This window comes from Polypterus senegalus, chromosome 5, assembly GCF_016835505.1.
Source record: "Polypterus senegalus isolate Bchr_013 chromosome 5, ASM1683550v1, whole genome shotgun sequence".
NCBI classification, from domain to species: domain Eukaryota; kingdom Metazoa; phylum Chordata; class Cladistia; order Polypteriformes; family Polypteridae; genus Polypterus; species Polypterus senegalus.
In genome coordinates this window covers 172,823,241-172,839,180 of record NC_053158.1, presented here as the reverse complement: position 1 = coordinate 172,839,180, position 15,940 = coordinate 172,823,241, and the positions used below count along the sequence as shown (strand labels likewise).

Sequence of the window (15,940 nt, the reverse complement as noted above, 5' to 3'; positions counted from 1 at the left end):
ACCATTGAGAGCGTTCTGACCATCTACCTCACTGATAGGTTTGGCAACTGTTGTGTTTGTGACCGACAGATATTGCATACAACAGTAAAGATCTCTGTCGTCCATTAAAGACATCTTTATAACACATTGCATCCACAAAGCCTATAACCTTGTGAAGTACCGCTCTCTCTCCCCCCTCAGTCCCTTTTTGTACAACATTGCCATCTGCTGGGAGATGAGGAAAACAGTGTCCCACCTGCTCAAATTACAAAGATACAACTTGAAGCAAGGCCATATGTACTGTACCTTTCAGAGTTACTTGTTTGTTTATAATCTTATTTACTTTTTATAAAGGTAAGTCATTTGGTTAAAAAAATATTATTCATGGAGCCGGTAGTGTCACTACAGAAACCAGTAAAAGGTACAATAAATCACTCAGCATTATTTAACTTGTCTGCCACTATTCTTCCTTTTTATGACTGACTTGTAAAGCTCTAATTTATTCCAAATGCTTAACCTTTTTTCTGAAATTAGGTAATGATCTTTTGTATCGATTTTTTTTTCAAAGGCTGGAAAAGAAAATCCAACAATTTCCTTGTATGTTGTTAATCTCAATGGGCCACTACACACTGTGGAAATTAAACGCCCCGATGATAAAAGGATAAGGTAAATGGAATGAATATGTGCTGAAGTTAATTTTCATATCTTTCTAAACCTCAGTTTGGTGTCATATTGAATTGTAGTCTCACTTCCTAAAGCTCACAAAGTAAGACGACTAAAAAATGGAGGTGTCAAATAATTCAGGTTACCTTTATTATTGCAGTTGTAGCTATTGTTCCCACTCAAAATGTCATTAAAAATATGGATATGGCCAATTGTGTGTTTTTATGCAATGTTATTCCATTTTCAAATATTTCTTCTCTATAATCAGTCAACAGTTACTAACTTAACTATTTATTGACATAATGTCACTTTCATGAAATTTGATTTAGTAAAGCTCTTACAAATAATAGATCAGTATTATATACAGCGTAAGGTCAACATTAATCATTATTCCTCAACAAATTACTAAATTACTAAATTACTGTAGAATATGTTTAAGGTCAAGATATTATGTTGATGTATCTTACAGCTTATGGTTAAGGACTATTATGAAATCTAGTAGTCTTGTTCCTGATTAACCTAAGCCATTTGCCAGAAGAAGACAGGATGAACAGGAGGTGAATGGAGTGTGCTGACTCAGATATCATCTTCTTAATGAATTTATGTTTCAGTCTGCAACAAGCAGAGTGAACCAAAAGTTAATCAGTGGCAATCTAATGTTAAAAGTGTGCCCACCACTCTATCTAGGTGCTTCTTGTCTAAAACAAAAAGATCACTATATCAGACAATTATGTCAAAGGTCAGAACATTTTTTGTAGAAAATAATCTTTGATGATCTCAGGAATAATAAGGCTTCTGGTGAACTTTTTGACTATAAAAGATATTTACCATTCACATTACTGAAAGTGTTGGTGCCCAATATTTATAAATTTCCTAATACCTCTACAAAACAGCTTTTGAATTATAAAGAAAATAGTGGCATTGTACCACAAATTCTTTTATTTTTCTTGATATTTAACTCCACATTATTAAGGCTACACGTCGCAACCATTTCTGTTGCCTCATTTGTACATGGAAGCTAGTCAAAATCTGTGTAATGAGATTCAGTAGAGTGGCACCATCAGAGAATCTGGCAGTTCCTATAGAATCCACAAGTGTAACACAGTCATTATGTGCAGTGAATAAAGAAGTGGTGATAAGAAGCAACCTCATAATACAGCAACCTGTCCTTGAGGTTTGCCACCTACCTCCTGTTAGAATGAAAATGTAATAGACAGTAACACAAAGACTGATTGATAACCATGCTTGTCATTTTGTTAGGAAACATTCAGAAATAAGTTTGTTAAAGGTAAACTGAAACCAGTAATAGGAAAGTATTTCCAATGTGACTATGTTATAGAACATTTTCGTGAAGTCCCACAAAACCATTTATATTTGACTTATCCATTTGCCCAAGCAAGCAAAGCAGGGCAGATCTAAGAAAAAGCGTATTCAACCAAAAGCCGAGATTGTACAATTTAAGTTTAACTTCCCCCAGTTTGTACTCGATACAATGTCATTTGTAACCCAACATCCTATTAGCTGTCATAACCACTTCTGTATTCCCTCTGCTGTAACACTTTAGTTTAGGTACTACAAAAATTAATCTATTACTTATTTAATATTATGTAAGATGACCTTAACAAACACTTCTTTGTGTCTTCATAATCCTTACAAAGCATCAGTAAAGTTTTCATTGATCTCTAAAATGTGACCTACTAACAAAACATCACTTTAGGTTGGTCTAAGTTGCTTAACTGAGCCACATTTCTGTTTATATTACATATTTAGCAGAAGACCTGTGAATCCTTCATATTTATAAGTACGAGTGGACATTCAAAAAGTTTCTGCACTTTTATATTTTCGTTGGATACGGTGAAGGTGGGAGAAGTAGTAATTGGGCATTAAAAAGTTGGTACAATGCTGGGAAAATTGCATCACAAACAAAGTTGACTATGTAAACATGATTTGTGAATTTGTTTTTAAAATTCTTAATAATTACAGTTTAAAAAAAGTGTGGAAACTTTGAACATCCCTTGTACTTTTATCAGCACGTCAATATGCCACACTGAACAGAGAAGAATAATCTTCTGATGTTCTGTAAGTGTTATGAAGACCAAGAGAAGCCTTTGTTAAGGTCTTGTTACATAAAAGTTAATGAGTAATACATGCATTTTCCAGTACCTTAAGTAAAGTGTTACCCTATCTGTTACATTTTCATCTTATTTTTCTCAACTAAGAGTGTTATTTTCTATTTGATATAGTACAGTTTGAGGCAGATGTATTCTACTACTTCAAGTTAGAAAACATTACATTCACTCAATGGGGAGCAAACCAGAAATTGTGCCATGTTTGGCTGCTGTTTTCAACACAGTCATAAACCAAAAATCTTTAAATTACTCTTTAATTGCTATTAATAACCAAACATAAAATTTGTTTTGCTATTCTCAGATTCTCTTCTTTTTATTATACAATATGACTCTTTTAATGAAGAAAAACCTGACTATGCTTAATTAAAAGAATGAAAAATATATCCTAATAATAAGAAAAATGTACTTAACAAGTTAATATGCAATGTACTTTTACACACTTTGTGCTTTTCAGAACGTAATATTTAAAAACAAAACTATATACTTCTTAACAATTTTTTTCTTGTACCAAATCTTAATTTAAAAGTAGTAACTAACCTCATTCACCACACTGTATTATTAAACCCCCTGAAAGATTACTTTTAATATACAGTAAATGGATTTAATCAGCTCATTAAATTATTCCCTCATTTTTCTTTCATTTATCATTTCAAAGGTTTTGGATGTTCTTGGACTCACTGAATAATATGTACAGTGGGTGAAACGTTCCGCACAAAAAGTATACTGCATAACTCATAATAATTCCACAAGGAAACATTCATAAGTATAAAAAAAAATAAATTGTACAGCATGCTGGAGTATACATTCATGATTCTGTGATAACAGATTCCTTATTTTCTGTATTTCTAGCTATGTAGTGTCACAGTAATGTTCTAGGACTGATGACGGGTCCTGAGTATATACAGTATAATGAAGACCTTGGGCTTAAACTGAGAAAATAATGCAAATAATATCTCTCATTAGGGAATATTACATTACTATGGTGAAATGGGCAACAAGTACAAAGCTTGCTGTGAACTGGCTGAACAGAGCCCAAAACATCTCTGTGATGACTCTGTGCGACGTCACCACTGGAGTTTGTACTAAGGTTTGTTTGGATTTTTTTTCTGTTATCTGCAATGTATTGTATCAAAAAAACTGTCATTTATAAATAATGAGGCAAACAGGCACATATGATTACAGCCATGTTTTACCACAGGGGATCATTTTAATTATTAGTTAACTTCATTGTGTTTTTTAACTCTTCCTCTTTATGTGGGTTGTCCCCTAAACAACTTCCAGCAAGTACTTGCAGTAAAATGTTTGATGAGCCCTGGTATAAAAATAGCAATACTGTATATACATATACATGTATATGAAATGGTATTCAGCTTGATTTTCCGCCTTAATTTATGTCTGAAGCAATTAAAAAAATTTACGAACAGACAGTGCTCCACTAAGGAATGGGTCATGTTATGACTGACCTTTAACTGTACAAAGCGTCACTTAGTTTTCAGAGTGGTACTCTACCAGATCTCTAAATCATTAGTATGCCCAACAACAATAATTCCTCATAATAATATAGTAGTGTTTAATTGCAAGAAGTATTTTTCAGCACTTAGCAGACATAACTTAGACAACTAATACACAAATTAGAAAGGTAAAACATTTCCCTGTGAACTGTGTAAAAGTTATATTTTCAACAACCTATTAATTGGAATTTGCAGCAGAAAATTACTTTTTTAGTCCAGACATGGTCAAATGTAAGCCTTCTTAGTGTATCATATTCCTCATTATTTTTTCAGAAACATGAAGATGAGAGCGAAGGTTGGCTGCACAGACAGGTGAGACCAATAGTGACCTTTTCTGGTTACTTTAACAAAGTAGAGCAGATTTTAGCTCAGCCAAGTAAGTCTCAACATTTTCTTAACTATCTTTTCCTTAATGCAACTGAAGGCAGATATGTGAATATCACACACCAGTGAAGAAATCTATAAGCAGAAATCCCTGGTTGCAGGGAAACTGAACTCCTTACGCTTTCATCATTTCTGCAGTGAACATCTGTATAGAAGTGATATGTACTACTACCTGTTTTAACTGTTATCTTCAAATATGTTATTAAACTCATCCTAGAATGTCTGGTTTTTTTTAGTAATGTGAATATATGTGAAATAAGTTAATTGTCCCTTTTTACATTAAACCATATCAGTTCTGAATCTCCAGTTTTTGAATATATCTTCGCCAGTCTATCCATCCAAGCATCCATCCATCCATTTGTTTGCTAGTCCACATAATCTGATTTAAGGTGATAGGGGAGCCAGAGCCTGCTAGATATGAAGTGACCCTGGTGCCATTTAAAGTAGCTCCATAAAATAAGAACTTAGGTGTTAAAAATCTTATAAACTTACCTTACAACGATCTTATCGTATTTTCATGTTCATAATTTCAAATAATAATAATAATACATTTTATTTATATAGCGCCTTTCCCATGCTCAAGGCACTTACAGAATATAAGAAAGAACGGCAGGGTATACGGTATATAGCATTGTACAAACCAAATAAATAAATAAATGAAGATTAAGACAGTAAATTCAGAGAAAGCCTAACGGACAACAGAATTGATGGTCTAGCACACACACACACAGGTTACATGAGCATCTTGACAGAGAAGTAATCTGAGCGAAGGGTAATAAAGTCAGGTAGAGCTAAAAGCCTTCCTGAACAGATGAGTTTTGAGTTGTTTTTTAAAAGAATTCATGGAGTCAGCTGATCTGATTAATTTCGGTAGGTCATTCCGGAGTCTGGGCGCTATACAGCTGAAGGCCCTGTCACCCATGGACTGTAGAATAGTGTGGGGTACAACAAGATTGCCAGAATCGGAGGACCTTAGTAGGCGGGCAGGCACATAGTGATGGAGAAGGTCACTGATGTAGTTTGGCGCAAGGTTTTTAAGGCTTTGTAGATTATTAGTAGGATTTTATATTCGATTCTGTAAGACACAGGGAGCCAGTGAAAGCGAAGCAAGATGGGTGTGATGTGCTCGCTGGCTGCTGGTTCGAGTAAGGACTCTTCCAGCCATTTTAAATAAGCTGGAGCTGTGATATAAGATTAGATGGGGAACCTGCCAGTAGGGAATTACAATAATCAATGCGGGATGTGATAAAAGCATGGACAAGTTTCTCAGCATTAGAAAAGGAGAGGAAGGAGCGAACACGGGATATGTTACGGAGGTGAAAGTAAGAAAGTTTCTTAATGTGATTTATGTGGGTGGAAGAAGAAAGGGAGGTATCAATAATGACACCAAGATTCTTTGCAGTAGAGGCAGGGCTGATGAGATCACTGCCAAGATTGACTGGGAAAGAGCTCATTTTATTAAGTTGCATTTTAGTCCCAATTTGCATGAGTTCAGTATTTTTGCAATTTAATTTTAAAGAGTTCTGCTCCATCCAGGTTTTAATTTCACTAAGGCAGGTTGTGAGCTGAGAAAGCTCTGATGTAGTTCCACTTTTAACATTGAAGTAGAGTTGAGTATCATCTGCATAAAAATGATAGCCCAGTCCATAGCTAAATGAGTTATCCCATTGACTGTGTCATGTTTTGGCACTATAAAATGTCCATCAGAAACCTTTTGGCAGGCTTTTGGCCAGTCTTAATCTTTAATCAATAAGACATTTGTCATATTTCATGATTGTTGCTGCCCGCTTACATACCTCAACCCACGTATATTTAATGGTTTTTGTAAAGTGTGGGGCAGAATTTTAAACAGTTGAGATGTGGGTTCGCTTCCCAGGTCCTCCCTATGTGGAGTTTGCATGTTCTCCCCGTATCTGCATGGGTTTCCTCCAGGCGCTCCGGTTTCCTCCCACTGTCATGCAGGTTAAATTGTCCCTATTGTGTGCTTGGTGTGTGCCCTGCGGTGGGCTGGCACCCTGCCTGGGATTTGTTCCTGCCTTGCGCCCTGTGTGGGCTGGGATTGGCTCCAGCAGCCCCTTGTGACCCTGTGTTAAGATGTGGCGGGTTGGATAATGGATGGATGGATGCTGTCCATTTTTAGGATCATAAAGCTGTGCTGTCTTGTGCGTTTAGTTTAAAAACTAACCCATACAGAACTCACTTCAATTTAATAAACTATTCTACTTTTCTGACTAGTCAATATAACCTGCTGTTAGTTCAAGTGTCCAGTTGTGCTTTTTAGTGAGAGTAGAGACTACAACAAGTTGACATTACCATTCCAAACAGACCACGGCAATTCACGTCTTGTTCTGAAGTTAGGTTTTACTTTCCAATCTCGTGTTAAACACTCCAGTGGAAGTGACCTCGTAAGTTGTGACTGCTAAAAGCTATAAGAGCTATAAGTCCAAAACCCCATTATTATGATAGAAGACAAAAATCTTTTAAATGTTAAAAAATAGCATTTTAAATACCAAAAGCAGTAATGTCTATGCCTGTATTAATACACATTGGAAAAATAGTTTTCTGCAACCAAATTTGCACCTGGCACTTCATACATATTTCTGTATTATCCTACTTCATTTTAATGCCATGTAAGTGACAGTTTAGGGATGGGGTCAAACATTTGATATCAAGTTAAATTCAGATTATGATTCTACAGTGTTCAAAATGTCAAGAAAAGATAATGTCTGTATGTGTGTCTGATGTCCGTTTTACAATTTTCTTTGGAAAATGATGTGTTTTGTTTTGCGTTGTGTAGAACTCCCAGCAAAGACAGAACATTTGACTTCTGAATAAACTGATCTATCTTTTTTAAACAAGCTGCGTTGTGTTTGCACATTGTTTTCGGTTCAGTTTAGTCCAGTACTTATCCCCGTTTCCTTCAAAAACATTGTGACGTATACCAGCAATAACTGCTGTAGAAATGTTTTAATTATATCAAGATTTTTGCTGTCAGTTGTTTGCCCTACTAGAGCATATGCTGGATAATGAAGTGAAAGAAATATACGCATAATAGATCCATAAAGGTCGACGTGAACAGAGGCTTTAATCCACCCCGTACCAGTATGTCTATCTATGCAGCTTATTTTTTCATTTCAACCAATGTGTTTTGTATCAAATTTAACATTATTAAAGTTGTTTATTTGATTCAGTTTCCTGTTCATTTTATTTTATTTGTGTACATAATAAATATCATGTAAGTAAATGTACTTGAATATGTATTATTTTACAGCACAACCGGCTGAACTGTATTGAAAAATCTTTAATTTCCTATAATATTACTAATGTACATTTGTCTATTAGCAAATTAGGTAGAATTATACCATATGCAATAATTAAGCTTTATATAAAAATGAGCTTCCATTGGGATGTATTGGACTCCTTTCTATTTGAATGATGTTAAATAATTGCAATAATATTTATTAAATGCACCATATTTTATTTGAAAGAATGAAGCTCCAGTGTTTTCCAAAGATGGAAAGAAGTTTTTCTTCATAAGAGCAATACCACAAGGCGGCAGAGGGAAGTTTTTTCATATTGCAATGGCTTCTTCACAAGTAAGCTTACAGATCCATTTAAAATATTTTATTCATAGTAGCTAAGTTATTGTGAAACCAGCAAATAATACCTCCTAAGAGTCTTCTGTTCTGTTTTGGTCAACTTGCTGGCCTCAGTTAATTCTTTATCATGTTACAATAATGTATATTGTTAAATATTGAGCATTAAATGTTTGTGAATTTCACTTTTTTGTATCCAACAAAAATCACACAGTGCCTTTAGGTCTTCTTTGGTGGAAATTGTATAAAAGATTCTGTAATTTTCAGTAAATCTTTGTCAGTTGTTGTAGTTTTCTTTTGGTTTCTCTGCCCTGATTCTGCCTAGGTTGTAGTTGTACTTCAAACCATGTTAGGTACAAGGATTCAGTACAACCTAAACGTTAGGATTTTTGTAGTGCAAATTAAAGATCTTACTTCTTAACTGGTATTTAAATTTATACAACTCCAACCATTGTTCAGTGAGTGTCACTTTACTTCAAGAAACCTAACTCCCTGTATATGTCAGATTTTGAACAGACAAACTTCAGATCTTTTAGGAAACCTAATTTACCATGAAATGGCCTTTACAGTTTACAGAAACTGGCTATGCCTTAAGGTCTCTCACTTCACCTCACCGCAGATTAAAAAAATACACAGCCTGTTTTCAGATTTTCAGAAATCTACTAGACATATCTAAAAAATGGTGGAATCCCAAATTGGTTTAATGTATTGCATACTGCAGACAATCTGTCAAGTGTAGGGATTATTTGTACTTTTGTGGAAAAGAAGGGTAAAGCATAATAATGGCAGTTATTGCAGTAATGGAAACTAGGTTTTTAAATTCTTTAGGACAGAAAACATTTTAATCGGTGCTAACAAATGAATTTTATATTTTATTTCTGTTATTGAGACATCATATTCTGTTTATTATTTGTACAATTCAAAGTACACTTTTGGGTGTTTGTATACAACTGAAACAGGCACCAGATTTTTGTACTGTATATGGTTGGGTTGAAACAAATTCAGTATTCTTTAATTTTAAAAGGACAATTTTGTGTTTGAAGTAGTTCTTATGCAAGTAACATTTCAGGGATTTGTAAATACTTCATTATCTAGGGATGCTCCAATTTTTCATGAATTGTTTTTTCTGTGCTTTTTGAACATACGAATTATTGACAAATGGAATGTTTAGTAATATCTATATTTATATATATGTATTTTTTCACAAGCCAAACATTAGTACTGATACGTTACAATCGATAACGTCCGGAGACTGGGATGTGACAGAGCTTTTGGCATACAATGAAGCTAGACAAATCATGTAAGCATTCCTCTTTCTATAAATTGCTGGGATTTTGTTTTTTCTTATCATTTAATGTAACTATTTAATAAACATATATGCTTTGTTGATATTACATGTATTAAAATGTGGTAAGCTAGTATGTAAACTAATGACATATAATATATACAGTATTATATATTTCATGAACACATATAGATAAGCATTTTTATTTTCATTTAATTATTTGACTAGTCACTTTTTATTTTATACTCACTTGATTTAACTTTTACACTACCATATTGTGTTTAGGTGGAACACTTAATTTTTAGACAGTAAAATATGTGACATCAATATCTAGAGTGGTTGAAAAACAAGGTCAGTTACTTTTTAATTAATAAATGGTCAGATCTGTTTAGCTTCCAGATTAATTTCTCACTAGGAGATGAATCATGTTTAAATACCCTAAACTACTGATGAAATATGTGTCAAATAAACCATACTTTATTCATCAGATTAGGCACTCAATTGCATAAAATAAAAATAAACTGCTTTGTTGTACTAAATACCTAACTATAAACAATACTTTGGAATTAAACAGCGTTTAGGAAACTGCAGTGGGCTGCCGCCCTGCCCGGGATTTGTTTCCTGCCTTACGTCCTATGTTGGCTGGGATTGGCTCCAGCAGACCCCCGTGACCCTGTAATTAGGATATAGCAGGTTGGATAATGGATGGATGGATGGATGAATTTAGGAAAATGCTTGAAAATAAATGTAGTTGCATTTTTTCAATAATAATTTTTGATTGTTTTTTTTAACCATCAGCTATTTTCTGAGTACAGAAGATAATCCAAAAAGAAGGCATCTTTACAGGTAAACAAAGTGTGTTAATTGTTTTTTTTTTTAATATATGTTATTCCCTTAAACATAATAAATGGTAGAAAATATAAATATGCATGTACTTTATTACACCTCTTAAATGGATTATGGTGTTTTGTCTAAGAATGTAGATACTCCATTATTTATCAGTTAATAAGACACTAATTTCTGTTATTGAGCCACATTTTTATTTTTTGTTCCCACCACATACAAATAGTACAGTCAAAAAATATTGTCTTGTGAGAAAAGTGGACAATAGTGACTTTGCCTTTCTCTTTTCTAATTATAGTTTAATTATTTTTTAATGGCTCATCAGGAATGAACACCTTTTTTTACAGTACTATCTCTGATTTAGATTTAAAAATTAACAAAAAATCTCCTAGACAAGCATGTGGAGTGTATTATTGAGTATGACTTGCAATACTTAAAAATTACAATTTTGCAAAGAACTTTGCCATTGCTTCAGTTCCTTCTGTTCAGATTAATGTAACTCATTGCAACAATAATCTTCCCAAAACAGTGAAATGAAAGGGAACTGCTACAGTCTCGACATGCACAGCACACCATGACAGTGAAATTCCTCCAATAAATAGACCACTGTGATATGTAATTATACTTGAGTTCCATTTGCTCAGCTGTAGAAATTGATTTTTGTGTAATTAAAAAGACATTACCATCCCAGTATATAATTGTGTTTTTTAATTTTAGTGCTGCCACCACTGGGCTATATAACCGACAATGCCTTTCTTGTAATCTGATTGAAGGCTGTGGCTATGTTGGTGCTTCCTTCAGTCACAATATGCAGTACTTCCTCTTAGACTGTAAAGGTAGGTTTCCGCAACAAATATGCAATTCAAAAATATGACCTACCTTGAGGTGTGGGTGGGGCATGAGAGGTGGAGGGGGAGACGGCAAACTGTTTACAGCCCTATCAATGCTTATATTTTAATTGCAGCAGTACAGGGCTCAACAAATGAAAGTTTAAAATCTAGACTGATGTTAATTTCCTCCTTTTGTACAGGAAGATGAACTCTATGGAATAAAGATCAAATCATATTGATTGGAAATTGAAATTAGTAAGTTGGAATGTTAAAGGTCTAAATCGTTACCAAAAATGTTCTCTCATATCTCAGATTCATGAGACCAGATATATATTTTTCCAATAATCAGTTTTGGTTTAAAAGAGACTGGATAGGTCAAATGATCAGAGTAAGTCAATACTATAGGTCAAAAGGTCATCGTAAAAAATGTAAAGAGAACTTTGTAGTAGAGCAGTGATATATTAAAGAAATCTTTGTGGTGGATAAACAAGGAGCTAAAAAGAAAGCCATCCATCCATCCATCCTCTTCCGCTTATACGAGGTCGGGTCGCGGGGGCAGCAGCTTAAGCAGAGAGGCCCAGACTTCCCTCTCCCCGGCCACTTCTTCCAGCTCTTCCGGGAGAATCCCAAGGTGTTCCCAGGCCAGCCGGGAGACATAGTCCCTCCAGCGTGTCCTGGGTCTTCCCCGGGGCCTCCTCCCGGTTGGACGTGCCCGGAACACCTCACCAGGGAGGCGTCCAGGAGGCATCCTGATCAGATGCCCGAGCCACCTCATCTGACTCCTCTCGATGCGGAGGAGCAGTGGCTCTACTCTGAGCCCCTCCCGGATGACTGAGCTTCTCACTCTATCTTTAAGGGAAAGCCCAGACACCCTGCGGAGGAAACTCATTTCAGCCGCTTGTATTCGCGATCTCGTTCTTTCGGTCGCTACCCATAGCTCATGACCATAGGTGAGGGTAGGAGCGTAGATCGACTGGTAAATTGAGAGCTTTGCCTTACGGCTCAGCTCCTTTTTCACCACGACAGACCGATGCAGAGCCCGCATCACTGCGGATGCCGCACCGATCCGCCTGTCGATCTCATGCTCCATTCTTCCCTCACTCGTGAACAAGACCCCGAGATACTTGAACTCCTCCACTTGGGGCAGGATCTCTCCCCCAACCCTGAGAGGGCACTCCACCCTTTTCGGCTGAGGACCATGCTCGGATTTGGAGGTGCTGATTCTCATCCCAGCCGCTTCACACTCAGCTGCGAACCGATCCAGAGAGAGCTGAAGATCACGGCCTGATGAAGCAAACAGGACAACATCATCTGCAAAAAGCAGTGACCCAATCCTGAGTCCACCAAACCGACCCCTTCAACACCCTGGTTGCGCTTAGAAATTCTGTCCATAAAAGTTATGAACAGAATCGGTGACAAAGGGCAGCCCTGGCGGAGTCCAACTCTCACTGGAAACGGGCTCGACTTACTGCTGGCAATGCGGACCAAGCTCTGACACCGGTTGTACAGAGACCGAACAGCTCTTATCAGGGGTCCGTACCCCATACTCCCGGAGCACCCCCCACAGGATTCCCTGAGGGACACGGTCGAATGCCTTTTCCAAGTCCACAAAACACATGTAGACCGGTCGGGCAAACTCCCATGCACCCTCCAGGACTCTGCTAAGGGTGAAGAGCTGGTCCACTGTTCCGCGACCAGGACGGAAACCACACTGTTCCTCCTGAATCCGAGGTTCGACTATCCGACGGACCCTCCTCTCCAGAACCCCCGAATAGACTTTTCCAGGGAGGCTGAGGAGTGTGATCCCTCTATAGTTGGAACACACCCTCCGGTCCCCCTTTTTAAAGAGGGGGACCACCACCCCGGTCTGCCAATCCAGAGGCACTGTCCCGATGTCCATGCGATGTTGCAGAGACGTGTCAACCAAGACAGTCCTACAACATCCAGAGCCTTAAGGAACTCCGGGCGTATCTCATCCACCCCCGGGGCCCTGCCACCAAGGAGTTTTTGACCACCTCGGTGACTTCAGTCCCAGAGATGGGAGAGCCCACCTCAGAGTCCCCAGGCTCTGCTTCCTCATTGGAAGGCATGTTAGTGGGATTGAGGAGGTCTTCGAAGTACTCCTCCCACCGACCCACAACGTCCCGAGTCGAGGTCAGCAGCGCACCATCCCCACCATATACGGTGTTGACACTGCACTGCTTCCCCCTCCTGAGATGCCGGACGGTGGACCAGAATCTCCTCGAAGCCGTCCGAAAGTCGTTCTCCATGGCCTCTCCAAACTGGTAGAAAGTCCAGCCCCTCTTAAGGAGATTGGTTCCAGAGTCCAAGCTGTGCGTCGGGGTGAGTCCGACTATATCTAGCGGAACCTCTCGACCTCGCACTAGCTCAGGCTCCTTCCCCTTCAGAGAGGTGACATTCCACGTCCCAAGAGCCAGTTTCTGTAGCCGAGGATCAGACCGCCAAGGTCCCGCCCGCCACCACCCAACTCACACTGCACCCAACCTCCTTGGCCCCTCCCATAGATGGTGAGCCCATGGGGAGGAGGACCCACGTTACCTCTTCGGGCTGTGCCCGGCCAGCCCATGGGTGCAGGCCCGGCCACCAGGCGCTCGCCATCGAGCCCCACCTCCAGGCCTGGCTCCAGAGGGGGGCCCCGGTGACCCGCGTCTGGGCAAGGGAAAACGTTGTCCAAAGTTTTTGCTCTTCATCGGAGGTTTGTTGAACCGCTCTTTGTCTCATCCCTCACCTAGGACCAGTTTGCCTTGGGTGGCCCTACCAGGGGCATAAAGCCCCGGACAACATAGCTCCTAGGATCATTGGGACACGCAAACCCCTCCACCACGATAAGGTGACGGTTCAAGGAGGAGTTTTTTTTTTTTAAAAGAAAGCTACAAGGAAAAAACAGTTGTAAAAACAAATAATACTAATTGCTAACTCTAAGGCATATGAGAACAGTGGTGAAAAAGAATATTAAAAATGTGGTCAAAACACAGTTGGAGGGAAGTATAGCAGAAAAGGAGAAAGATGGCCCAAAAAGATTCTTTCAGTATTTTAGCAGTAAAATAAAAGGTAAAGGATGAGGTGACGAATATGAGGAATGGTAAAGGTGAATTAAAATATACAGAAAGTGAAATAGAAAATTTTTGAACTTGTGTTTTATTGAAGTTTACACATGTAAAGAAGTAAATAGCCTCACATAATTAACAAGGAATACTAAGGAGGTACTTCCAATTTTTTAAATTGTACAGGGAGAAATACTGTTTAGATTAAATAAACTGAAATCTAAAAAATCACCAGGACCAGATAATATTTATCAATGAATGCTTTAGGAAGTTAGTTGTTACATATATAAAACCATGGCACATATTTTTGAAAATCTCTGCACATTGGGGAAATTCCTAATGGCTGGACGTTAGCAAATATTATCCAAGATCCAAGTAACTATATGCCAGTAAGCTTAATTTTTATCACAAGTAAATTAATGAAAGGAATTATTAAGAAAAAGATCCATCAGCACAAGTGTATAACACTCTTATTAGGAAGTTGTTAACAGACTGGTTCAGACTTGAAAATTATGTTTCACTAATATATTTGAATTCTATAAGGAAGCAACAATAGATTACAATAAGAGAAGTGCTTTTGACATTATTTATGAGGCTTTTAACAAGGTAGCATATGAAAGGTTTGTGATCAGTATTAAAGAAATAGGAATTCAAGGTGCAGTCGGTTAAGGTTGCAGATGATATCAAAACCAGGTGGAAGGGCAGATAATGTAGAATCGACTACATTTTTACAGAGGGACTTGGACAGGATACAGTCCTGAGCAGATTTGTGTCAGATAAAATTCAATGTAAGTAAATGTAGGTATTAAACATTGGGAGTGGAAATGTTACATTTAAATACACAATAGGAGGTCTAAAATTTAAAAGTGCAATTTATGAGAAGGATGTAGGAGTCATAGTTGACTTATCACTAGGCACGGTCTGTATCCAGATGTTGTACAAAAGCAGTCAGGAAGGCTAATAGGTTTTGTAAGGTTTTATATCATGATATGTGGAGTACAAGTCAAGTTTATTCTCAAGTTATACAGTATAACTTATTGATCAGATTCCATCTGAAATACTGTTTATAGTTTTGGTCTCTATATTACAAAAGAGACATAAAAGCACTACAGAAGGTTCAGAGAAGAGCAGCTAGGTTAATTCTTGGAATAAGAGATATGAGCTGTGAGGAAAGATTGAAGGCTGAAAGCTGAACCTTTTCAATTTAAGCAAATAAAGAATAAGACATGAAGTGTTTAAAATTATCAAATTATAGTGCAGTGTATCCCCATTGTTAATTTAAAATAAACAAGTACACATGGACAGGAATGGAAACTTGTTAATGGTAAATTTCACACAAATGTTAGAAAGTTTTACTTCATGCAAAGAACCATGGGCACATGGAAGACATTTCCAAGCAGTATGGTGGAGTGTAGGACTTTAGAGACCCTCAAATCACACATTGATGTTATTTTTGGAGAATCTAAGTGAACAACAGAAAGGACAAGCTCATTGGGCTGAATGGCCTGTTCAACTCTCAGTTCTTCTATTTTTCTAATGTTTCATTCTGTCCATAACATAAAGACTTGGGGAGTGAGAATCCACATACACAGGAGCAATTCCTCTTTCTCTACATAGACAATAACAGTTTCTGAAGTGCACTGTGAACAAAAAAC

General features: G+C 37.4%; 1 protein-coding gene across 2 annotated transcripts in view; it reads left to right on the top strand.

Annotated features, from left to right (window-relative positions):
- dpp6a (dipeptidyl-peptidase 6a) overlaps positions 1–15,940 on the top strand; it is a 937,255-nt gene that overhangs the window by 854,033 nt on the left and 67,282 nt on the right. For both annotated transcript variants that reach the window (XM_039753634.1, XM_039753633.1), the window contains exons 10-16: positions 548–645; positions 3,735–3,858; positions 4,556–4,594; positions 8,155–8,262; positions 9,471–9,562; positions 10,346–10,393; positions 11,108–11,226. In XM_039753634.1, the coding sequence (XP_039609568.1) occupies positions 548–645; positions 3,735–3,858; positions 4,556–4,594; positions 8,155–8,262; positions 9,471–9,562; positions 10,346–10,393; positions 11,108–11,226 (628 nt within the window). The remainder of the gene's footprint in view (positions 1–547; positions 646–3,734; positions 3,859–4,555; positions 4,595–8,154; positions 8,263–9,470; positions 9,563–10,345; positions 10,394–11,107; positions 11,227–15,940) is intronic.